The sequence below is a fragment of the Sinohyriopsis cumingii genome, chromosome 4 (genome assembly GCF_028554795.1).
Source record: "Sinohyriopsis cumingii isolate HCF-2022 chromosome 4, ASM2855479v2, whole genome shotgun sequence".
Taxonomy (NCBI): Eukaryota; Metazoa; Mollusca; class Bivalvia; order Unionida; family Unionidae; genus Sinohyriopsis; species Sinohyriopsis cumingii.
In genome coordinates, this window is record NC_142964.1 from 60,476,298 (window position 1) to 60,503,051 (window position 26,754).

The 26,754-nt window shown below is 35.2% G+C and overlaps 1 protein-coding gene and 2 long non-coding RNA genes across 13 annotated transcripts in view; 1 reads left to right on the forward strand and 2 right to left on the reverse strand.

Moving 5' to 3' along the window:
* The window catches only part of LOC149801260 (uncharacterized), a 28,603-nt gene extending 19,504 nt beyond the window's left edge, over positions 1–9,099 (reverse strand). For 2 of the 11 annotated variants that reach the window (XR_016420622.1, XR_016420618.1), the window contains exon 1: positions 1,245–1,543. This is a non-coding gene — a long non-coding RNA (uncharacterized LOC149801260). Of the gene's footprint in view, positions 1–1,229; positions 1,615–8,479 lie in introns of those variants that run through there. The other 9 variants (XR_016420616.1, XR_016420620.1, XR_016420615.1 and 6 more) reach the window with 9 other exon arrangements.
* Positions 9,100–9,543: 444 nt separating this feature from the next.
* Positions 9,544–13,814, reverse strand: LOC149801261 (uncharacterized). The gene is made up of 4 exons (XM_089955326.1): positions 13,656–13,814; positions 12,398–12,424; positions 10,301–10,370; positions 9,544–9,706 (listed from the first exon to the last, which is right to left on the reverse strand). Exons 1-4 carry the CDS (start codon positions 13,702–13,704, stop codon positions 9,655–9,657), a joined length of 198 nt encoding a protein of 65 aa, XP_089811452.1. The 5' UTR covers positions 13,705–13,814; the 3' UTR covers positions 9,544–9,654.
* Positions 13,815–21,521: 7,707 nt separating this feature from the next.
* On the forward strand, positions 21,522–25,331 carry LOC149801262 (uncharacterized). The gene is made up of 4 exons (XR_016420623.1): positions 21,522–21,684; positions 22,272–22,298; positions 24,426–24,495; positions 25,097–25,331. It is a non-coding gene; the product is annotated as an uncharacterized LOC149801262 (long non-coding RNA).
* Positions 25,332–26,754: the final 1,423 nt, after the last annotated feature.

Consider the following 26,754-nt stretch of genomic DNA (forward strand, 5'->3'; position numbering starts at 1 on the left):
CAAATATGTATTCTGTACACGTTTTCAATGGTGCATCATTCATCTAGCCAGAATGTATAAATTTGAATACTTCCTCCTTTCTGTTCGACGAGACGAGAGTTGCAAAGCGTTTACTGTTCGTATACCTTGTGTGTGATTTACGGATCACACATGTATCTAATATGGCGCAATTCTTGTGTTATTTCATATGGCTGTAGTGGTTATGTGGAAGTTATACATCCAGACGCAAGTGTTTACTCCTCCAAAATTAAGTATTATGCTCTTGTGTAGATGGGATAACTTTGTTTCTCAAACCAATTCTAACATGATAGGAAAAATGTAATCGACATCGTTAAGGACACCGATAGCCAACAATACCCAAGACGATGTATACATAATATAAATACATATTCATTTGCTTCTGATCTCGATAAAATCGATCTTGACTGAAAACAACATACTTGCTGGGATTTGTACTATACATGCGATTGGTACTGTGGATTACATGTATAAGACGTGGATGATATTTGGTGACATTTTCGAAGAGAGAGAGAGAGAGAGAGAGACAGGCATACAGACAGACAGAGAGAGACCTGGGGCAGCTTCAGCTTGATGAAAAACGGATAAAGATGGAAGATTTTCTCACAAGCAAGAGTACAAAACAAAATCGATAGACTAATCAACTGGTTATTTTTGTAATAAGGGCAAAGATAGTTTACGGAATATAGATCACATTAATTACCAGGAAATGTAAGTCTTTATTTTAATATTCAAAGTTGTAGTTTAAACCATACGAAAAACAATTTTCATAAAATGTTTGCTATGATTTTTGAATGACATCTACTATGTTTGGTATTTTTGGGTACGATTTCAGTTGAATTCTTCCCATGTGTTTCATTTCCAGGATGAATAAATAAATGCGAAATAAAGAAAATTGAAACAAAGAAGAGTAAATAAACAAGGGAAAAGATGAATCTGTGTTTGTACTTTCAATATATACGTTTATTTTTCTTGAAAACTATGACCAAATCTTGCTTTATTGTTATGCTTTAGCACTGATGTATTGTGTTTGCGTCAAAAGGTGGTATAATTTAAAACCCAGAGCAAGTACATTATCAATTAAGACAGTGAAGAAGAATAAAAGGTAATAAAATGTGCAGAAAAGACATGATGTATAAAAGGTAACTAATTTAAAAAAGCATATATACAGACAGACAGACAGACAGATATAGATAACATATAGTACATACATATTTAATACATACCCAACGCTGTGGCCACCAACATAAAGCAAACAATTTGTATTTTTAACATTTTGTATTCGGAATAACAGTTCTGTAAGCTGTTCTGCTTAATCCATAATGTTTAAGTATTAACTAGATGTAAATTTATATGTCTCCAGGATATTGTCAAATGTTCTTGAACCGGATTAAGCCGGATTGGTATGTTAAGCATACATGTTGACAAGCAAACCCACATCCTGGTGTAATTATTAAACGCCTAATACCTGTGTTGCGGGTGCATTGTTACACTTTGAAAAACGACTAGGATATTCTGTACACGATTTTCATTGTATATAAGTAAACCAAACTTGAACAATCTGCTTGGCTCGCACTCACAAATAAACATGAACAACCCCGCCCCATTGAAGCACCCTTCCATTCACACACAAAAGCACACATCCAGATGTCGGAACTTAAACTGCTTTAACAAGAATTTAAACACAGGTAATTAATTGCAGTAACATTTAGTCTTACTACCTCTCTTGATAAGGTTAGGTACTAAATTCCTTTTGATTGACAAAGGAAGTGCCCAAATAAAAACATTGATTTAAAGATTGCACTTAAAATTGACCTGGTCTTTGTTATGCTACTCTTATCGTGTTCATACATTATATTTTAGATACCATAATACTTTCAAGACTCGGAATATAATGGACACATTTTCAAGCTCTTGGATGTAATCATGTTTTAAATAACTGATCTCTTTTGTCAATACGTTTACATATTCCCTAACTTCCTCATGAAACTTGTTTTATTTTTTGTTTGACTTTGTCTCAAGATATACTGTATATTTATCATGATCTCATTATAACCTTGAAAACTGTGATATTCGTATTTACTTTAAGTTTTTTGAAACCTTTCTATCTGATATTTTTTTAAATCGATTTTGATTACCATCGATATATTTCTCAAAATGTTTATTAAGATTAGTATTGGTGTACTTCTCACTATTTTCATTTCCTCGTTTTTGATAAATTGACGCGGAATCCGTATGCCGAATGTAATATATATCTTTTCGACCAATCGTTTTCCCTTGCTGTATCAACTCTTGCCTCTTTTTATCCCTTCTCTTTCAATTTCCATCACTCATCATTCTGGTGGCACTGGAAGCAGGGTTTGAATGTTGAGACTGTAATAGTCTTTCTGGTAAAAATTATGTATGATTGATACGTTTGCAAATTTATCTAATCCCTGATTATTAGGATAAACGTCTAAAGGGTTATAAGGTACTAGAAAATTGATTATATCAACCTTTGTCTTGTCAAATATTATATAATCAAGTACAGACGGCTCATACCAGAAAGAAAATGCGTTGATTACCTTGAATATTTACAAGAATTAACAATGCTTATCAAATTAAATATTTGCAAATTTAGAGAAACAAGCATTGAACTATTAATTAAATACAAACTGGGATGGGTTAGATCATCAAAGCTATATTCAATGATATGACAACGAAGTCGAATAATTATTGAATGACGATCAGTAAAAGAATAAGAAAAGTGGATTTTATGTTGTTTGATTTTTAACGTTTTCAAGAGTCTGGAATACACATTCCTAATATTTGTGTAGCTCATCGCGCTTTCAGCGTCTGTATTCAAGAACTATTATTTCATCACTGTTGGAGTTCTAGCGTCATTGCATGTGGACGTGGAAACATATTTCGCGGTGTCTCCCGTACTCTTGTTGATTTTGCTGAGCGGAGTTTATACCTGATAGACGACACTTAAAACGAAGAGATGGTAAATCATTACAGGAACTGTCATGTTTATTATACAGTAATTGCTTTAAATGTCCCATGTTACGACGGGCAATGTTAATAAAATTTGAAATATTTATCAAACACCAAGGAAGGGAATTTCATTCACCACGAACGTAGCCAAACTTATTTATATGCAAGTGGGAAAAGTACAATTTAAACATTTGATAAGTTACTTGTCAATACCTTTGTGTAGAATGCCCAAAACGGTTCGAACGACAGAAATGGTTAAATGCTGTTTTCCACATTTTCTCAATACCTAAGCAAAACAGCACGTCGTGTTCCAGCATTTGCGTGAAGTTTTCTACTTCGATCCTGATAATATGCGAACAGTGAGACAAAAAGCTTTCTACGTTTGGTACCAAACTCACTCTTTAGATCATTATGATTTTCAAGGAGACATGTTTAAATATTGTCGATCCGATGTGGAATTTTGTTTAACGTTATGTAAAATCTCTACAGTTACAGTTTCTAAGTCAGGATGGTATCGATCGATTGAAGGAAGCGTTTCCCATTGCCAAAGAGTTTGGATTTGTGTACCGGAAGACGTTTTTAATCCTATATATGTCTGCTGTCAACTAAAGCTTTGCGTCACTTATATTACTTGTGTGAAACCCAAGACAAACAGATACAGCATGCAAGAAACAGTGGAGAAAATAATACTGGATCGTATTATGTGCATGGTTGGGATTTAGAAAACCCACAGATATGTACGTATTTTAGGGATGGTGGTGTTCTTTTTCATGCATGCCATACCTGTCTTCCTAAATAGGCATGAAAAACACTTTCTCAGAGTCGTCTATGGAAGAGCTGAAGGACCAAACGTACTATCGACTCTAGAGCTTGGAATTTTTAGGATACCGAGTGTTACAAATGAGAGAATATGACTACGATCGATGGCTTGAAAACAGATCTAGCCTGACGTTGCATCGTGCCTTTTATTCCATGTGAGAGTTTGTTTAGATGACGGACCAAAGTTGCACGATTGCCGTACGATGTTGGCGAATCTCACGGGGAACAAATAAAATACATTCATGTGTGTTTCAACACATCGACGTGGAACATATTCGACGATACGAAAATTTGATCCAATGTCATGTTCTTCTACCGACGAAATTGTACTATCCAGTCTGATCTCATCGTTATGTCGGAAAACTGATAATTTCATTTTGTGGTAAGGGAGGCAAAACATCACCAAGACCATCAATGATGCGACAGAACCATTAATGAATCTCGATAGGAATTTACCTGAGTGTCGAATTGTTTCATGCTCTCATTCATTGTTAAAGTGTACGAAAATTGGCTCGCGTTTTTGGAATTTGTTTGAGGCTGTGTCAGCGAGTTTCCAAAATTAAAGCACAAAAATAGGTGATATCCTCTCTGGTATCACACCCCAAAAAACAGACATAAATTCAAAGAACTGGACCGATCCATAGAAGGAATCACCTGGGAATAATGTTGATCAAAACGAAGAGACTTTGATTGTTTGGTTATCAATCTGAATTGTATGTGGCAAAAACTAGCTCAACGTCCGATATTTCATAAGTTCAGTGAGGTTAAGTGCAATGATGTGGTCTGTGCCCAGGGTGATGCTGTACCTTACGACATGACAAGTATTGATGTTCGTGTACACATCTATGGACCTGATCCATCCAGGCACTCACAAACCACTCTGAATATAATAAGTACATCGGCAATCACAAATGAAAGAAGATTATGTCTTTCGTTGGCTTTTGTCTGGCTATTGTAGTTTTGAAAGTCGATTTCAAATATTTAAAGTTAAAGGCCTAAATATCTGGAAGGACATACTCAAAACTTTCGATAGAGCAGAGGTTTTCACTTCCGTCGTGGCGACCAAGTACAATTATTTAGCTGCAGTGGGAAACGTCATGAATGGGAGTATAAAGATATAGCTTTATTCGGAGCATTCGAGATGGTGTCCATGCTGTCTCTTTTTTCATTTGGTCGGTCAAGACTATGATCGTGGTGGATACGTTAGACAAAGTATTTATAGTTTACATTCTGACCTAATAAAAGGAATATACAAAGCCATAGTACTTTTAAAGGGTTCAAATTGTCAGACATTGATTATCCATCGACATTTCGAAGACATCGGATGCCACGACTTTCACCTACAACACTTTAGTACCACAAAAGCATCCCACTGGAGGAGGTCCAGGAAAACGTTCAAGACTTACAGGTCGTGAATAAGCAAATGTTTAGTAAAAGTAGTATTACCTCTAAATCAGATTTCCCTCACGACCTGTCTCCTGTAATGTTTGAGTTTCTTCAAAATGATGTATCAGAAAAATGGTTGACGGTATAGCTAAATCAATTCTGAGAAATTTATACCCCAAAGAGCTAAGGAATCAGCAAACTACAAAGACAGTGACAGAAACATCCACAAGTATGGCAGAAGAGAAAGAAACAAGAGAAGTATTTAAACACCATCTGCTCTTTTTCCTTCTCGACGACAACCTTCCTGAAGCCCTCCCCTACTCTGCCTGTGTCAAACACATGTTTTCAAGGCCCTCCCCCAGCACAAGGAGAAAGAATCAATGAAAGACAGAAGAGTTAAAGAGTTAAAGGAATCAAGAAAAGAGTGAAAAGAACGGATTACTACTTCTATTCCTATTGCTCGTCAGACGAGTCAAGCATGACAATCCAAAATATTACACGCTCCCAAGAGGAATATCGAACAGTTGGTGATTTATTGAGCAGTAACAACGACACCACTTTTGGTCGGCATTTATTTGAATATAGCACATGCGACTGGATGCGCAGGTATTCAATATTTGTGTCTTTATGCCAAAACCCAACCTCAAACTTTTACGTCTGCAAGACGTATCGCAATGATTACGAGTACGATCTACGTGCGCGTTTCACAAACTTATTTAACGAAAACTTTTCCAGAAGTCAAACAATAGAAGCAGAAATCTATCATCAATATCAACCTGGTTTGAGGTTACATGTATTTGTTATGTGTCGTCAATGTGTGTTCTAAATTTAGCTTACTTTGTTCCTTCCAAAATCTTTTCAAAGTTAGTACGAGCATTAAAATTTGTTCTGAAACAAATTTAAAACTTATGTATCTATTTGACATTATATCTCCACAAACCTTACATACCAGGATTGCTCCTTGTGTGAGGCACATCTGCTGATGGACCGCCGCAAAACTAACCCAATTGTATCGTTATGCCAAAACCCAAAGACGTATGGCAATGATTACGAGAACAACCAACTTGGGCGTTTCACAAACTTATTTAACGCAAAAGTTTTCAGAAGTCAAACTAAAGAAGCAGAAATCTATCGTCAATATCAACCCGATTTAATTGCTGTGTCTCATTCAGCGTTGTAAAATTCAGGTTACATGTATTTGATGTGTGTTGTATATTTGGCTTGGTTTGTTCCTTCCAAAATCTGTTCAAGGTTAGTACGAGCATTAAAATTTGTTCTGAAACAAATGTAAAACTTATGTATCTATCTGACATTCTATCTCCCATTTTTAGTATATATTTTCTAAAAAAAATAGAAACATAGATTGATACGATTGGGAATCTATACGAACAAACAATATGTTGCATTGCATTTCGCGTTTGTCTCTGTATCATCGGTTACTCTTTTATTAAATATGCCTTTCCATCACCTTGTGCTTCCTTCGTCCCCGCTGCCGTGTTTGAGCCATTTTGACAAGTCCCTAGATACTTTTTTAAACAAACCGTCCATACCAGGATCGCTCCTTGTGTGAGGCACATCCGCTGATGGACCGCCGCAAAATTAACCCATTCTTTTTTTGGTTTTACAACTTCTCACTGGTGCTTCAGGATGGGAGTACTTCCCTTTCTATTGCGTGTCCTGCGTCATCTGCCATTTTCTTTAGCGATTCGAAGCCGCTAGCTATGATATCGATTTCGAAAGCTTTGGAGGTAACCTTTTGGGAACAAACGTCTAGCTGGAAACAAATGATCGTTAGAAAATTTCAGGGACTACATTCTTGCTGGATCCTAGAAAGCTCTTCGATTAATATTGGTCATTAAACCATTTTGCAAATACCATTACTCCGGTCCTAAATATTTTTTGCGGGTAGTACTGCTAATTTAGTCCTATATCCATCAGGTCAGCCCCGTGCTAGATGTACATATGACATATCGGATCACATAGGCTGGAAAGGTACAGATCCCAACCTTGTGACCTGTTGGCCATGGTAGGACTAAATCTAAATTTCACTTTTAAACATTTACCAAAACAAATCCGATTTTCTGCTGATGTGTCCAATACTAATTACTGATGAGGACATCAAATGTATATTGGCTTGGTTATAACACAGATCATTATGTTTTTCACGTCGTGTTTTTGCATCAATTTCAAATCTTCTTGAAGTTTATCTGTAGTTTATCTGTAGTTATTGATATTAAACATTCTGAGTCGTTTAATAATATTATCTTTCACTTCGATAAGTGCATATTAAAATAAATTGCATATTACGTTTACTAATTCCAAAATAAGTAGATACACTTATTATGCAGTGTTTTCAACTTTAATGTAACTATACAGAGTTATTACCATTTTAAATGCAAAGCAAATCTGATTTTCCAAGAAAACAAACTGAATGTAAATAATAAAATGAGATTTATTTAGTATAATGGACATTATTCATGTGTTAGAATCAAACTGATATTGAAGATTAATTATTTTTCTTTCCTGTCACTTCATCCTTTATTAGAAAATTGAAACCTATGATATATTTATAAACTGTGATTATTAACATAGGTAGTTTGTCAGTCCAGAAATGGAAAAGGTGAGGAACAATTACCATTCCAAGTCGTAAAATCAGGTCGTTTAAATGCAGACAGGAGCCACAACGGTCTTCAAAGGTTTATTTTTTATTCTAAAGAATTCAAATTCGTACTATTATTATAAGGTCTGGCATTGTGGAATTATTATATTTGCAATAAATATTCACTTTTCCAGGAATATATGCTTTGAATCAGTCAGTGTGGAGTGAGGATTACCTCCTGCTTTCTTCAGTTTACTTGTCCTTCGTACTCTTGATTAATATCCAGTCATAGCAGTTTAATCATAAACATAATGTTAGTTTCCTGTTCCACTCCAATTTAGAAAACTACGCATTTATTTTAAGGCCTAAATCTCTAAAATGCGATGGGAAGGGTCAGAAGAAAATCTTAAACATTTGTAAATTTGATGAATAAAATGTGTTTTCTGGCATATTATTGGCTGTAAATAATCACACGATACTGCTCTTTCTTTACATATTGATAACAATTTTAGGGAATACCTTAGGCTATCCATCCGTTTTCAAAGTTAGTTTTGAGCCTAGCCTTGTCTGTATCAACTACCTACAGAAGCAACAACATCAACGTCTCCAACGCGCATTGTATTATCAAACGAAACTATTCAATTCATATAAAATCTTCACAAACTGTAGAATCAGTCTTACCTGCATACAACATGCCACTCCATAACCTAATCAAAGCATATGTCATGCGTTGCAATACAGTTTCTACCTTCATAAATTACTTCAGTTTTCCCTCCACTGAATCCATCTCTGATGACATGAGCTATTGTTTTTGTTAGTGTCAATGCCATATGACGTAAGAACAACGAATCTTCTTAACACTGGACACGCATTATTTCATTTTGTAACAATCAATTTAGTAAGAAGACAACAGAAGTGAAACACACACATGTAGAGTTTATATCCTCATTAACAGTTATCATTATCCTCAAACACTCTTATGTTGTGATCGCGTGTATTCCAGGTCTTCTATGCTAGAATCCGAGTGTACAGCCTGTGTCCTACTAGCGATTTCAATGAAACAGAGTATACTCTGATGTGGCGGCGCATTTGTCTTGTTTACACTGTTCGCAGATGGGACCAGGCTATGCACAATTAAATATGTTATTACAGCTAATTATGTTAATTAGTGTCTTTCTGTCGCACTGTTTCGTTATCAAACACTCATTTGATTGTTATTTCATGCTTTATCACTCGCATTATATCATATTCGGAAAGGTAAGGTCTACAAGATTTCTTGAAACATACATTGATTCTTGCCCAAGTTCTAAGTTGTCTTTCTATGGATTACAGTGTAAGCACAACAATGGACCTTTTTCAATTTTCATTACATACATACATACATACATACATACATATACATACGTACATACGTATGTACGTGCGTGCGTGCATGCATTGATGCATGCATGCATGCATGCATCCATCCATCCATGCATACATCCATCCATCCATCCATCCATACATACATACATATATGCATGCATCCATGCATCCATGCATACAATGTTGGGACATACGTACATACATACATATATATATATATATATATATATATATATATATATATATATATATATATATATATATATATATATTGATTAACTTACAGATATACAAAACAACATACAATAACATTGACAGATATGCATTTATACGAGAGCTTGTGTCACTCACAAGTTGTTGAATAATGACCAAATGAAATATTCAAAGTAGCAAATGCTTGTTTATTCATAGTGTAAATTACATGAACATCATGAAATATTGCGGCGCTTTGTAAAGTGCTATCTAATATGTGTTGCAAGCAGGTGGTCAGTTCAACCATATGATGGTACACAATCAGCATTGCATCCGCCACAGTAGTTTGCCCTGTAATATTAGTAGTTGTATTAGTATTAGTTATAGGTAGTGGTTGGTTTAGTAATTATATTATTGGTAGTAGTTGTAAGCGTCAGAAAGACAGTGCTACTAATAATAATAATCACCAGAATTATCGATAACAACATCTGTCTCCTCTTTCGCTGCCTTTTCTTTCTTACTGTTGTTAAAGTTACTATTTTAAACTTTGTCTTACTTGTCTTCTTTTTCCTCAACTTTTTTATAACTGCTTCTATGAAGAATACCGGTTATTCCTTTTGACCAAACTTGATATCTTTAGACCCGGTACTTAAAACATTTACAGTGACAGTAATAGAAAATTTCACTCAAATCGACATGAAGACCATGGGAGAGCATTATACTAACTATATATACCCTTTTGCAATACTCAAAGCAGGCGAGACAAGATCAATTAAAAATCACAAGCACTTCTTGATTTGTTTCTTAAAAATATATAGAAATGTCCCGTTCATTTCATGATCGATCTATCCACTGGAGTAATTCGTGCTTAAATCCCTATGGCGTATCAGGTTTATGAATTGATTTTGCGTGTAAGATGATAGGGAGAGAAATGTGGATTAATACCTGCACATGGTTCCTGGAGGACAGTGCTTATATGTACAGGGGTCCTGATAGCAAAACACCTCAACACATCCTATAATAATAATAATAATAATAATGGTCCTTACAACTGGTCAGAGCAGTAAACCTCTGTTTGAGGCTGAGAACCATTTGATGCAATACTAGTTCCTGAGGCTTAACTCCAGAAAGTCTTAGGTTGTAAAGCATGCCGAGAACTTCAAAGAAAGGGAGTAAATATAAATGTATCGTTATTCAATCTTGCAAACAAAACAGATATAATCATTCGATTTATTTGCTATTTTGCATGTCCTAATTTCATTACGGAAAGTAAAGTAAACCGAACGCTTTTAAAAATATAAAAATCAAATTTGACTCAAAATAAAACTGTCAAACTATTGCAACAAATACATTATTTCGAGAGAGATGGCGCTTCACACAGTTCCGAAATGTCATTTGTATAAACGCTAAATACAGGAACCATTTCAGTCCTTAGTTCACATAGATGGTCATGGGGAGATAACCCATCAAATACTTTGGCAACGAGAGTTGTAAATTATTTTAGAAATTAAGCCATTTTAAAACCACCGTGTAACATAAAATATAATAAATGTTACACACGATGGGACAAGAAATGTCATACAGTCATACGTTTCATGCCAGGTCTTCACTCTCACACGGACGTTAAAAATGTTTCGATTGATCCAGATAGTGAAGCTTTTGTGTCTGCTCTAGCTTACTCTAACAATGATCCATGGCATTGTAATTTATCATAAATTGTCTAATGATATTGAAAGGAATGCAGAAGTCACATAGATGCTATATATATATTACCCCAACCCGTATAGGGATTGGACTACTAATTAATCTCTGAATAGATCATAATTAAAATAAATTTAATAAATGAAAATAATTTCTGCACTAAATTGGCAAACAGACCACGCATGCTTCTATTCATTAGAGTTAGATAAAAAAATAAAAAATTCAGCCTTGAAAAATATGTTTCAGAGCATATTGTTGACCCTCTTTCTGTTAAACACGGGACTCTCCTTGTTTGCACCAAAGAGCATCCCCTCGCTCCTAGAGTTCATATGCTGTTTTGTCAGTAGGAACGTAAATACAAATTCACAAAATAAAACTATGTTTGTTGTCAACTATAATCCACAGGCTGAAATTTATAAAATTAATAACGCAAAACAAAATAACTCTATTTACTATCTAATGACTTTATCTCAAAATATTTAGTGCTCAATTTTCCATTTCCCAACCGTAGTCCGATATTAGGACGAGTGGTTCCTATTGAATACTTTTAAGATATGTTTGGTGGAAGTACTTCTGTGCATGTACATTCATTATAGATTCTAGTTTAGTTTTGCCATTTCATTTCTCAGCTTAGGATCCGTCCCTTAAACCCTATTTTATGAACGTTTGGTGTTTTTTCTTCATACTAAATATTACCAATACAGAACATTAGTTTGTTTCTACTGACATATGTGTGCTCCGTTTGATAATTCTTGTATTGATATCAAAGGTATACTGTACATTTTAGCCTTTGATCATACTATAACTATATAATTTAGCCCCTAAACATTTTTATTTCCAGCAAGACAATAGATCCAAGTTCAGACTGGAGTTTACAAATATTGAGTGATCATATACCTGTATGTGTCTTTTTTATCATATACCTGTGTCTAATTTGGCGCATTTGCAGTGCATTTATGTATTACTACAGACTTAAAGGAAGTTCTACATCTAGAGGTGAGAGTTGAATTAAATGTAAAACTTAGTAACTCTCTTAAATTACATATTATGTCCTCGCTAATCGGGGATTATTTTTTCTCTAAAAATATAATCTTGAAGAAAACACTCTGATCAACATCGTTCAGGACAACGATTGCCAAGAACGTCCAAGACAATGTATACATAATAAAAATATATGCTCGATTTTTAGAGGTGGATCTTGACTAAAAGCAGACATATTGCTTGCTTATTTTACCACACATGTGATTAGCGTTCTAGATTGCACGTATAATATCCCGAAAACATTTAAGTTGCATACGGCATGTTTTGAGAGAGAGAGAGAGAGAGAGAGAGAGAGAGTACCTGGCGCAGATTCAACACGATGAAGAGCTGAAACGGATGGAAGACTTTATCAAAAACAATAACAGAGAACAAAATCGTCAATTCTTTAAACTGGTACCTTTCGTAATAAGGACAAAAATAAAGTTTACAGTGTGTGGATAACAATGTTTACTACGAAACGTGGGTTTTTGAATTTCATTTTTCAAGGCTGCAACTGGAAATATATGAGGAACAATCGACAGAAAATGCTTGTATTGATTTTGTGATGACACCCATTATGTTCGGTGTGTTTTAATAGAAATGTGTCTAGATTCTTCAAAAATACTTCATTTCCAGGATAGCAAATACCTAAATAAATCAATAAATAAATAAACAAGATACAACGGAAGTGGCACGGAAAGAGAGGATGTATGAACGAACAAAGGACGATGGAAAAAACTACAAGTATAACATTTCTATATGAGAACCGGATGAAAAAGGCTAACAAGTATAACATTGCCATCTGATGAACGGATGAATTATGCCAAGAATTATAACATTTCTATCTGATAAACGGATGAATTCGGATATCAAGGATAACATTTCCATCTAATAAATGGATGAAATAGGCTATAAGATTTTTCACTATGTAAGTTTGTTTTCTTGTTCATGACTGTCATGAAAACTTGATTGATTTTACGTTTGATTATATTTACGTCAAAAGGTGGTCTCAATTAACTCATGTTCGTTATCCGTTAAGACAAGGAGAACGTGTGTGTGTGTGTGTGTGTGTGTGTGTGTGTGTGTGTGTGCGATTTGGATTTTTAACGTAGCTCTAACAATTTTTCAGTCATATCACTACGATGTCTGCAGTGTTTCAGTTTATAGTGATGTCTTGCACTGGGGCATCATGCCGCAGACATATGGTATGATGTTCCACCCAGTCACATTATCCTGACACCTGGCCGACCAGTCCTAACACTAACCTCTTAATACTGAGCGCCAAGCGAGGCAGCTGTTAGTACCACTTTTGTAAGTCTCTGGTATGATTCGGCCGGGGATCGAACCCACGACCTACCGCATCCGAGGCGGACGCTCTAGTCACTAGACGACCGGGGCGGTTAAGACAAGGAGAAAGAGTGAGTTGTAATACATTTTACATAAAAAAGGTGCACAAAAGTCAATTAATTTGGTAACTAAATGACAAGTTTAACGATTGTGTCTATTAAGTAAATATACAGACATACAGACAGACAGACATATACAGAGACAGAGATAACAATAAATATGTAGTACTTACCCAACACTGATGCCATCAACATAATGCAAATAATGTGCGCTTTCAGCATTTTTTTAAAATCAAAACGACGGTGAATTTAAATGTGTTATGTTTATTCCTTAGTTCATCCGTATTAAATAAACGGCAATTTATATGTTTCCAGAGTACTAACACATGGTCTTGAACCGGACTAAACTGGAATTATTAGCCACAAATGAATGTTGACAATCAAACCCACATCCTGGTATCATTATTAAATGAGTTTTTCCAGTTTCGTGGAAATATACTGTTAGAATTCCTGTGAAAACTTGCTATGATACTCGATACACGATTTTGATTTTGGTTTTGATGTATTAAGCAAACTAAACATAAGCAACTGTTAGTCTCGCACTACAAAATATATGCCCTTTAAATTACATATAAAACCCTCTCTCAATTGACAACCATTCCACACACACGGACACGCACACACATCCAAAGGTCACATGTTCCAGTTCATGATATGTATTATGTATTTTCATGGTATGGGTGCATGTATAAAGTTTCGTACGCAAAGTATTTATGACTTGTAATATAACTAAAATGTTCTTTTATATTTGGCCTTATTTATGAACTCATGCGAGAAGTACGTCTACACATGTTTATTGCCCTTATTAAGTTATGTAAGATGAATTGCCAATTAAGCATGCATGCCATGGAATATCAAAATCGTTCTCTCTGTAGAGAACGATCACATACGATATGCATTGTTTCTTTAGCATAAACATCTAGCTCATATATAATAATAGCAAACAGTAATACAGATGATTCCGACCCACCCCAATCCAACTTCACCGCATTCCACCCCACCCACATTGCGATCCTCTGGAAACTTACAAGACATTACGTCATTATGTATTATAATTAATAAAAATGTTTGTCGTATCGTAGAGTCGTGTTGCTACAGTAACACTTCGAACGGTTGAAGTTTGAGTCATTGATCATGTAAGACTGAAATTCCACGGATTGAAATGTACCCATGGTTAGAAAGATGACTGTGTCATGATCGATTACCCTTGTCTCTTTGACATTATCAGTCACTGATTTCTCTGTAGTAATAATTCAACCGCATCTTTCAATTTCTTTTAATCTGTCCGGTCCATGATACACCTAAATTGGAGAAAGACTCAAAACATAACAATTGTATACCACGCTACATTCATTTTTCCGATTTGGAAAGAGTTTTCTTTGATTTGTTTGGCTAATAGAATAACCGTTTCATCCTGTGAGTACATATTGTAAATGCATGAAGTCTAATTATTCAGAGCAGAATTCAAAATTAACCGATGACACTGAGCTTCAATGAAGAAAATAACGGTATTGAATCAAACATTAATCTAATGCCATGGATACGATAGTTGGCTACGGCGATAGCAGAAAAATCAGTATTGCATGTTACAAGCCCAAAATAAAATCCATCCCTCCACCCCAACCTCTTCCACTAATCATTCACGAGGGCAAAAACAGTTTTCTGGTCAAGAGTGGCAGTGCAGAAAAAGATAATGTTATACCTTCCAAGAACCTAATCTGTTCTTGAAATAGCCAATGCTCAGAGATGACACATACATCTCTTTTTTTGTTTATATGACATTAACTGATTAAGATAGAAGGCACTATACATGATACATGTGACAGTCAGTAAGAAAATATTTAGATTAATCACAGGCATTTGTATACCGGAAAGACAATGATAAAAACACATCTTAATCACATAGAATACAATATTAAAAACACATCTTAATCATATAAAATACAATATTAAAATCCCATCTTATCATATAGAGTAAAATCTGTACAAAAACATGACAAAAGAGCTAACCATTCTGTTGCACAGATGCAAATATTGTTCAAATAAAATGGAAAACTGGCCATAATGTTACAGTAAATATGCATGGCACTAATTGGAAATAACCTCGACAGTGGTTATACATTGTATGTTCCATCACCCATACACCTATAAATCTGTACCCGTAGTTCAATGTTCCTCAGGGCATGGATGGACACAGTGGCCGTTGTTGGTTGCATATCTGAATGGACATTTTCATTCTCAGAAGGTGCATAAATGTGCATATGGTGGGGAACAGTTAGAGAGACTCAGGGATCAATATGAATTTGCATACCCAGTAAATATGTATAGATATTTGATACATCATGTGATAAATTCTTGAGTGATGATTGTACACGTAGAATCAAAAGTTAGCAAGATATATAAAAAATATGACCACCAAAACTTATACAATTCTGCACGCAAGTCGCCTATTCAACGAAAAATACTTACTACATACTCAGCCTCGCATCGGACGCAGAAGATATAGGCAGTGGCGGTGGTAATGATAGGAGATACTACTACTACTGCTACTACTGCTACTATTACTACTACTAATAATAATATTCAGCAGCAGCAGTATCATCGACATCATCTGTCTCCTCCTTCTTGCTATTATTTCTATTTTCAAGCGCAACAATATAAAAGATACATGAAATGCGTAGAATTAAACATGATCACTAAACATGCTACATCGCTACCGAGTTTGAACATTGAACATTTAGTCACACGGATGTAACTTAAAGCGTAAGGATATGGTATTCTGACTCCTAAGTGTTGTTCAAGTTTGATTATATACGTCATAGGAAGGAAAAATACAGAACATCTCGTATTATTTCGAATGTAGACACGACATCTGCATTAGTGCCTCATAAAACTGACATGGGAAACCGGGTTTCGTTGTCAAAACCTTCTAGGAATCCAGTTTTATCAAGTGCCAAAGCATTTACTACAAGCTACTACTGAAATAATTAAGAATAAAAAGAGAACCTTTAAATATATAGTCATTCTGTACAACATTTAAAGAGCCCAAGTTATTTCCTATATGTTGACGACTTGACTGCTGGACAAGTTCCTCTGTCTAGCTGTCTGTACATATACATATTTTTATATATGTATGCAATTACGACTTTTAAAGACTGTGTCAGTATGCAATACGTTTTATATGATTACAAATTTAGAGACTTTTAAATATTTGCTTTAAAAAATCACTCGTTTTCTTTGTATTTTATTACCCTCAAAATCTTTAACCCAGTCATAACTGGAAACTATTTCGGTGTAAATTGATAAAAGGTTGAGACTATTCGGATACGGAAAATATTCACTAACTCTACCTGCCACGTATATACTCACCTCTGACCAACCACAGCTCGTGTGTATAACGTACGCTATCTATCCTTTCTATCTAAACCGAACGATTTCAAACTCTACCCTTGACTGTGCATCTGTCCACGAAATTTATCGCCATTCAATAAGAGTAAAGAACCATACCCATGTGCATACGGCTGCAGCCGACTTGGATTGGCCCAGGCAAGATTCGACCCCACAATCCCCTGATTATTAGTCACAAATACTTACTACTGACCAACAGTGACCAAGACTAATCTAAACTTAAACTTAATTATCTGAACTGAACGGGAGTTTAACCAGAATTAATTACTTCAGGGTCAGTTCCTAAGTAGTTCATTTCTAAATTTCAAGTTTTATTTAACTGTGGTCTTTACTGCTTAATATTCCTGACAGAGACTGACCTTTGCCATGGAATATATGGGAAGAATGCATTCCTTTTCTTAGATACATTTTATTGTTGTTGCCAGAGTAGTGTGGTGGAAGGTCACAAGTAAAGTGTGAAATATGGTCACCGACTATGTTGTGATTGACCCATAATTGGAACCATGACCCCCGTAGGTTTTTATCAGCTGTTTGTTGTTTGTAGATGTACTGGAAACAAGTGACAAGTCTTTGTGTCGTACGGATGATAATACCACTGTCACACATATGAATCCAAATGTAATTGGAATTTTGTTCTGAGTTCAGCCTGGAGGTATATATGTATAGTAATATTATTTGTGGTCTGACACTTGTCAGCCGCAAGTCTAGCCCACGGCAAAATAGCCATATTATCAACCACACTTAACATACACAAATTAACATTTTTTTCCTTATAGGAATACAAATTAACAGAAAAATATTCATGTCAAGTTTAGACAACTCAGATAAAACATCCTCACAAGTGTCGTAATCGCTTGTGAATATTGTCTGATGATACTTACTTCATTCCGGCTGTGTGCAAAAACAGATTTAGACTGGAGCTTGTCCCGGAGAAAAATGATATAATGTTGCATGCCCTCGTGGCAGTTTGGCAGCTTACAACGCATTTTCCGAATTGGTAAAACTAATGCTGATATGCCATTTATGAACGTTTAATTGTTAATTGTGAAGCTTCACTCAAATTTTTTACTATCCTTTAAATTTCAGCACCAACAGTAGTCCACCAAAGAAGTGCGAAAGGAAATGTCTGTTAAATCAGTCACAATTCTGCCTGCATTTATTAACGCTCGTCTGCTTATAAAATTAGTCAATGGCCATGATGATAGACAGATAATATCATATTTTCTGAAACAAAGCGTGCCGTTTCAATACAGATCGATAAGTTCAAGCTTGGCAAGTGGACCTTACCCATGATATGAACAGCTTGACGATTGGACCATACCCCTGATATGAACAGCTTGACGATTGAACCATACCCCTGACATGAGCAGCTTGGCGATTAGACCATACCCCTGATATGAACAGCTTGGTGATTGGACCATACCCCTGATACGAACAGCTTGGCGATTGGACCATACCCCTGATATGAACAGCTTGGTGATTGGACCATACCCCTGACATGAACAGCTTGGCGATTGGACCATACCGCTGATATGAACAGCTTGGTGATTGGACCATACCCCTGACATGAACAGCTTGGTGATTGGACCATACTCCTGATATGAACAGCTTGGTGATTGGACCATACCCCTGATATGAACAGCTTGGTGATTGGATCATACCCCTGATATGAACAGCTTGGTGATTGGACCATACTCCTTATATGAACAGCTTGGTGATTGGATCATACCCCTGATATGAACATCTTGGTGATTGGACCATACCCCTGATATGAACAGCTTGGCGATTGGACCATACCGCTGATATGAACAGGAAGCTACATGCATAGTGTGGTCATGTACAGTCGTCAACATCACTACTTATACAGTAATATTAAGTACATTAACAACAAGAACAACAACAACCAGTAATAAAAATGAGAATATAATATTTTCTGTATTTTATATGTTGCATCGGGATTTTATTTTAAGACATGGGCCTTGGGTTGATTAAAATAATTATGTTTAAAGTAAACACAATGATTATAAAGTTAAGTTTGTGATACCTAGAATTAATGTGTCTCGTGAGATGCTGATTATATGAATTTTCTTAAGTTTTGTTTACCTCCATATCAACTGCTACATTATTTGTGACTCCCTTGCATATACACGAGAACGTTCAGTAAAACACGTAAATAAACTCCCATTTTCATCTGTTAAACATTGTTGAAACATGTGTATCCTAATAGGTGTCACAATTGTATAACTTCTACTTTTCCTTCAACAGTAGTACGGGTGATTTAAGTCCTATCCCAGCTTGCATTTATCTAACACGGGAAGTATAGTGCTTTATCCCCTTTATACCCCACAAAGATTGTTGTGAATGTCCCTGCCACCCATATTTCATTTTTTTGGTGTGGGCGGTTTCCACCTGATCATGTTAGTTTGAAAAGTTAGAGATCGATATGGTGAAAGACACAAGGGTTATTGATAAATACGCATTTAGTATTTCTAGCTACATAGGCTTATTTGGATTTTCTGGATTCTAGTCTGACAGGATCAAACGTCAATAGAAGTACAATTGTGTTTAAGCTGGAGTAGATGGATTTTCAAACTTGTTAAGTATACATCCTTGGCTGGCATAAAGACGATTCCTGTCTCTGTATTTAAATCTTGCTGATGGCAAATGAAATATTCGTTTAAAACTCGGCAAAAATGTATACAACAGGGGAAAACTATGTCAAAATGATTTTCTTCATTCGTCATTCAGATTTCGCATTGGATTTACCATGACTTCAGAGTAAATTTGTTTCAGTTTAACAAAAGCGAGAAAATGAAAAGTTTGAGATGTCTAATGAAGGTATTAATCATAATAGAGATCAACGGCTAGAAAATGAAAGGATTGAGAGGTAGACACAGGTTAAACAAAGTCGATGTTGAAAATAAAAGACCCAGAAATGTAAAAATTATACATGAATTTGAATGATGCAGTTTTCTAGAATATAGTTATGTCGTGATAAATAAGCAGTACATTTTGAGACACAGCTAGTTGAACGAAATAAGCAGTTTCATTAGACTGTTAGGAATAGGAAAATGTATCGAAGGCAAGTATCACTTTAGTGTAGATTTATATATCAAGAGTAACTTTTCATGTCTTCTTATATCGAGTCTGGGAAGTCTTACGGCAATGACAAAATAATTATGAACACGTTAAATGTAGTAGAACTTGGATCATGTCAGTTTTGGCTCCTCTCTTTAAGTCAGTGTTGGTATTTGGGCACATTCCTGTTAAAATAAAATTTAGTTTTGTAATTATACTTTTGAGAGAGAGAGAGAGACAGAGAAAGAGAATAATTGTGGCCTACACAATTAGGATTTCATACAATTACTTGTTGTTTTATTTAGTCGTTTATTAACAGCCATTTGTAAGGTTTTTAAACGATTTTAGTAATTATGATTACATACCGATCAAACATCTTTTAAGTTTTCCTCTATTAGGCTTGAGGGGTGAGGTTGCACGGCGTGGGAGGGAGTTAACAGAAGCGATTGCAATATGGCTTATTTTGTTGTCCGTTAACTAATCGTTTATAGCAAACGACGAAGCCATACTGTATACAATTTTTATCGATGAAAAAAGCTTTTCACAATCAATGGCATGCAAAGTCAATGGATATTTTCTTCGAATATTATTACACCTTACTGCGCACTTCACTCATGAGTTCATAGTTACGTTGAGATATAAAATACATTTTACTGACATTGAAGTTTATAAATACTATGTGTACGAAAGCTTATACATGCACGTATAGCAGGAATACACATAAGAGATATAATATATATTAAGGTGTGACTTATGTGAGTGAAGGCGGTTGGGTGTCACTGGAGAGATTACTTTAAAGAGCGCAAATATGTGTTGGCTAGCCGCAAGAGTTGTTCTAGTTTGGGATTCCTAATCCATCAAACAAAATGAAAATTGTGTAGAGAATATATGAGAGATTTTTCACACAGAGTGATATTATTCATTTCAGAATGACAACAGGGTGCGAGTTTGCTTGTCAAGATTGTTGATGAGATTTAACTAATACATCAAACAAAATAATGAAAATCATCTACATAATAATCTAGCGGTTTTTAAAAAAAAAAAAATTATTTAAAATACAAACACGACACATGTATTACGCATTTTATAATGACACCAATATGTGACCTAGGTTGTCAACATTCATTTAGTAAACGAATAGATTTTAATCCGGTTCTTGAGCATATGAAATTATCATAGAAAAGATTGATTGCAATATATTTAATCCTGATATATTTTATAATCACCGTCATTCCGAGTAATCAAAATGATAAAATTACACCATATTTGCTTTAATTTATGGTGACAGTATTTGGAAATTCTAAAGCTTTATTATGTTCCTTGTTTTACTCCATCTTGCGCTCTGCCTGTCTGTATATATATAGTTACACATATTTTCTTGAAAGATAGCATCAACATGTAATATATGTCACCTACTTATCAAATTATCCGACTTGTATAATATTTCAAAGTATTTATAATGCGGCAAAGACATAGGTACTACGTATTTAATTAATAATGACACACCGATGTTTGTTGTCAACAATCATGATTTGCATACGAATCCACTTTAATCTGGTTCTAAAGCATGTGACAATACCTGAAAACATAAACTGTCGTCCATTTAATACTGAACTATTTGGGAATAAACAGAATATCTTTATGTACACCGTCATTTAGAAAACAAAATGATGAAAGCACACTTTATTTGCTTGATGTTGATGGCGACAGTGTTGGGTAAGTATTAAATATTTCGTTACGGTGTTTGCATTATCTCTATGTATGTATGTATGTATGTATGTATGTATGTGTGCGTGCATGTATGTATGTATCTGTATACATTTTTCAAAGGTAGCATCAATATGAAATACATGTCATCTAGTTACCAAATTACTTGACTTTTGGACATTACTTATTTTCTATATATTTATTTGCAAATCGCACTCTTTCCCAGTCTTCCTTTGTTTATTTACTCTCACTCTCTCTCTCTCTCTCTCTCTCTCTCCACTTTTTATTTTTGATTTATTTATTATTCCACCTGAGAAGAAAGCGTGTAGGAAGTATCTCAGTCACTTTGTATCTGAACACATCGAATATAATGGTTGTCATTACCATATCATTGCAAACATTTAATTCTGTTTTCGTCATTCATTTTGAGTTGCAACTTTAAAAACGAAATTGCAAAATTAAATTTCATAACAGTCAATGTTATAGACGCAATGTAAATTTATATTTATTTATGTTGCCAAAAAAACCAGTTTATGGACTCAATAGATTTTGTTTCTGTTATTCTATGGTATAGAGTTTCCCTTCTATCGTCTCAGGTTTTCGTCATGTCGAAGCTGCCCCAGGTACCTCATCTCTCTCTCTCTCTCTCTCTCTCTCTCTCACTCTCTCTCTCTCGTAGAAAACATGCCGTATCCAACTTAAGTATGCTCGAGGTTTTAAACATGTAATACATACAATTAATCATATGTATGGCATAGTTCCTTAGTACTATGTCTTGCTTTGTTGTTTTTTTATAGCTTTTTTCCAAGATCAATCTCATATTATCAAACGGAATTGAACCAGAACCTCTTTGATCTACTATGGTATGAGAGAAGAAGCCGTGAATAACACACTGCCTATTTGTCGACGACAGAGCAGAGCAGAATTCGTTAAGAAAATAATGATCATTGTTGGAGTCGTATGAGCTGCAGTAAAAGGACTATATACCTCCTGCAAGCAATGTGAAACATCAATTGCATACTATTGATGAAATGCCTGAGCATGTATATAGGGAACCAGTACAAGGGTTAACAAGTAATAAGAGAATGAAATCAATCTGGATTGGATAATATAGTGAGAAAAGAATTCTCCAGTGACCATTGAGAGAGAGAGAGAGAGAGAGAGAGAGAGAGAGAGAGAGAGAGAGAGTATGACAATGAAAGCGGTAAAAACTTCCATATAATTAACGGATGCTACTCAGTAACGTGATCCATCACTTCGATTTTCGAGGCACAGTCAATTCAAGTGAATATTTTGAAATGAATCAGTTGTAGCTTAAACACTGCTTTGTGGATCCGGATATTATTTAGACACACATACATACAGTAGTTTATTGCAAGGCACATGCGAATATGATACGTAGGTTTCCGTTAAAGTTTGAAGTCTATTGGCAATTAATATCCAATAACAGATTACAGAACATGCAGTTACTATCCCAACGTCTTCTCTATGCTCTTCATTCCAATTAACTGATTGATTTGGATTTCGAAAATGTTGATGAATACTCCCTGGCACGTATAGTATTAATTAAATTTTGCCACATCAATATTTATCAAGGACCAGTGGCGACCACATAATTATTTTCGCTGGGTGGGTGGGCGGCAAACATGAAGTGGTCAGCCATTAAGTTTTACGGAATTAGGCCAAAACATGTTTAGAGTTTAAATCGGGGGTTGCTTCACCTTACCCCTATATGCTGGCGTCCATGACGTACCTTTTCAATGCAAAACGAACGATTTACCAACTCTGATTTTCACAGTACATATACATGCCCACGAAAAACTATTGTACACACAACAATAGTAAAGTGCGTACTAAGGGACACACCAAGATAATCGACTTAGGCTGGAATGGACTTGTTTCGACTCTCCAATCTACTGATTACTTATCAACCACACTTACTTCTGAGCCACCGCGGTTTTGTCCGTATACTTCGTAAGAGTTCTTGTGAAAAAGTAACAAATAATCAGATTAAGTCCCCTGCATGATTTGTGCTTCTATAAATAAAAACAGCACATGTCACATCGTGTCTAGCAACGTTCAAGATTCAGGATCGATACATTGAGTACACAGTTCTACTTTGCCTCAAGACTTATGGTTTAAAATAGACAACTGTGAGGATAAAAATTTTCATAAATACAGATGCTAACTTGCAAGCAAAATTAGGTGGAAATCAGCATCAAATTTTCCATTTTTATCTTACGGTCTCATTTTGAAATTAGTAGCATCTTTTAACCATAAACAGAAATTATTGCTTTCTTGAAATTATACAAGTTGAATACTTGACTATTTGTACTATGCAATGTATAAACCTTTCTGGATATGAATGATTCTACTATTGTCGTACAGTAAAAAGTTGAAATGTATGATATGCCTTTCATAAACATTCTTTACCTGATAATGATGACAATAGGAAGTCCTTGCATGGTGAAATAGAAGGCAGAACACAACAATACCGAATGTAATAGACATTGTACAAGAATGTATATTTTGTTAATTTATTGAGAAAATTCCATCTAGTATGTAAGCATATGAATGTGCAGACGTGTGTATGGGTCAATGTACATATGATTATGATAATTTGCCATATGTTTAAATTGGAGTGATATTTGTACACGTGTTCGTTATTATTACTATTATTGTTATTATTACTATTATTGTTATTATTATTATTATTATTATCATTATTATTATTATTATTATTACTGTAGGATGCGTGCTGGTGAATTGCTTTGTGGACCCTTGTATGTTTAAGACCTGTCCCGACGGAACCATATGCAGGTATCAATCCATCTGTCTCTGTCTCTTTCTGTTTGTCCTTCTGTTTTTCTCTCAATATCTGATGCCACGTAAAATCAAGTCACACAGTGACGTAAGTAATTATGTACGAATTACTTAACTCGTTTTTTCAACAAAGGAAGGATATATTTCCATATCATATTTTATCAAACAAATCAAGAAGCTGCTTGTCACTGTTAACATTTATTTCTCTCAACAGCTATGATTATTGCAAAACGGGCTGATCTAGTGAATATATTGTAATCGTGTGCCCTCAAAAGCAATCGTTTCGAATGGAACGTTTCAATGACTGCTGCCTCATATGGCGTATTGCCAGACCAAACGATAGCAGGTCATAGAAGAAATAATCAATTAACCTGAAAAAGAAACAAAAACGACAAAGTAGACAAGGAACGAACAAAATTAACAATGAAAAGGCAGAAAAAGAGGAGACAGATGATGATAATTATGATGATGGTTAGTAGTATTAGTGTTAGTAACAGCCGCAGTATTGTCTCTTTATACTTACAACTGCTACCAATAATATCATTGCTTCCACAACCACTACCTACAACCAGTACAAATACAACTACTACTTTTGCAGAGCAAATTACTGCGGGGGATGCAATGCTGAATGTGCAGCCATAGACGGTTGATTTGGCCACCTGTACCATCCTATGGTTTTATTGGAGACCTGTACCATCATATGGTTTTATTGGAGACCCGTACCATTATATGGTTTTATTGGAGACCTGTACCATCATTTGGTTTAATTGGAGACCTGTACCATCATATGTTTAAATTTACACTTTACAATAAACAAACTTTTATTAATTCAATCATTTCTTTATTCATTTTTCAACTATTTTAGAGTCATACACACACACACACACGCGTGCATGTTTACCTGGAGAGACAGGCAGACATGCAATAAAGGTATTTCGTAAACATTACTGGCCATCATTAAAAATAGCAAAAGGTCCATTTTTGTGCGTACATTGTAATAAAAAACGACAGGGTCAGTATACGATTACGAATTAAGGTCTACAGTGAGTGATATATCACGAAATAGCTAAGAAACGAGTTGTTCAAAATGACATAATGGGTTAGAGCTATAATACTGTGTACACTCTTGCATAACCAAGATACGAGTAGTCTAGGGTCAGCAAAAATGACCCGACATGTCCGAGTTTCCTCAGTTCGATTGAATTCGTTATTAGACCGCAAGTTGTGCACTCTGATCTGTTGACGCAATATAAGATCACAGTCAAACGCTACTCAGTGTTGGGGAACTGGGCCCAGTTTCACTAATCATTTGCCTCAATTTGGAGATTTTCCTCAAGTTCAAATTACGTTTCACAAGGAAAAAACGAGGAAAAACTCCACTCAAGTTTTAGAAATGTCATGAAATATTTCAGGTTAAGGCTAGGCTCCCTTAAGAAGAAATGCTCAAAATTGCCCTTAAACAAAGTTATCAAATACAAAATCTTTTAGAAAGGAGTATGTTTAGGGACAGAGGTCACCCCATGGATGTCGATGACACATTTTGTTTCCTCGATTTAAAATACTATTTAACTTATTGTAAACAGTGTGACTGACCAAGAGAATCATGGGGTTGCCTTCCATTCACAGGTTTCTCGTGGCCTTACCCTTTTATGACACTGGGGCTCACTTCAGGCTTAACCTCGATTTGGTGGAAGGGGGAGTCTCACCAGTGTAAGCCAGCGCGTATTTGAAGAGGCATGAGTTTTGTTGTGACAGCACAATAGGTTTATACAATTTCTCTTGCGTCGAGAAGCACCAGCTCTCAAGCTAAGGTTTTATACTTTAAATTGTCTCTTATTACTGTTTTCATTAACGATATGTTTTGTATATGTTGCATTTCAAATCAATTGTAGCCTAGGATGAAAGACTTCATGTAAGGTTTTGTGTGTATTATGTTGGATGTCTGCCTTATGTAGTATAATCAGATGATTTCATGAAGAACAACACTAAGTTTTATATAGTTACTATACTCAGGTCAAAAATATCAACGCAGATCGTCGTGAAATGGATTTCTTTCCGAAGGAAAATACTGTCAATTAGTTTTTTTCCAGATTTGTTTGCTATTCTAGGTGGACACATCTCACTCACTCGATCCCAGGAAAGATATTTACAACAACGATCAACTGTACAAGTATTTTCGCTTTCATATTTATCTGAATGAAGGACCAAATTTTATGTTTGTGTATTTGGACGTTGTTCAGTACAAATAGCGAACCA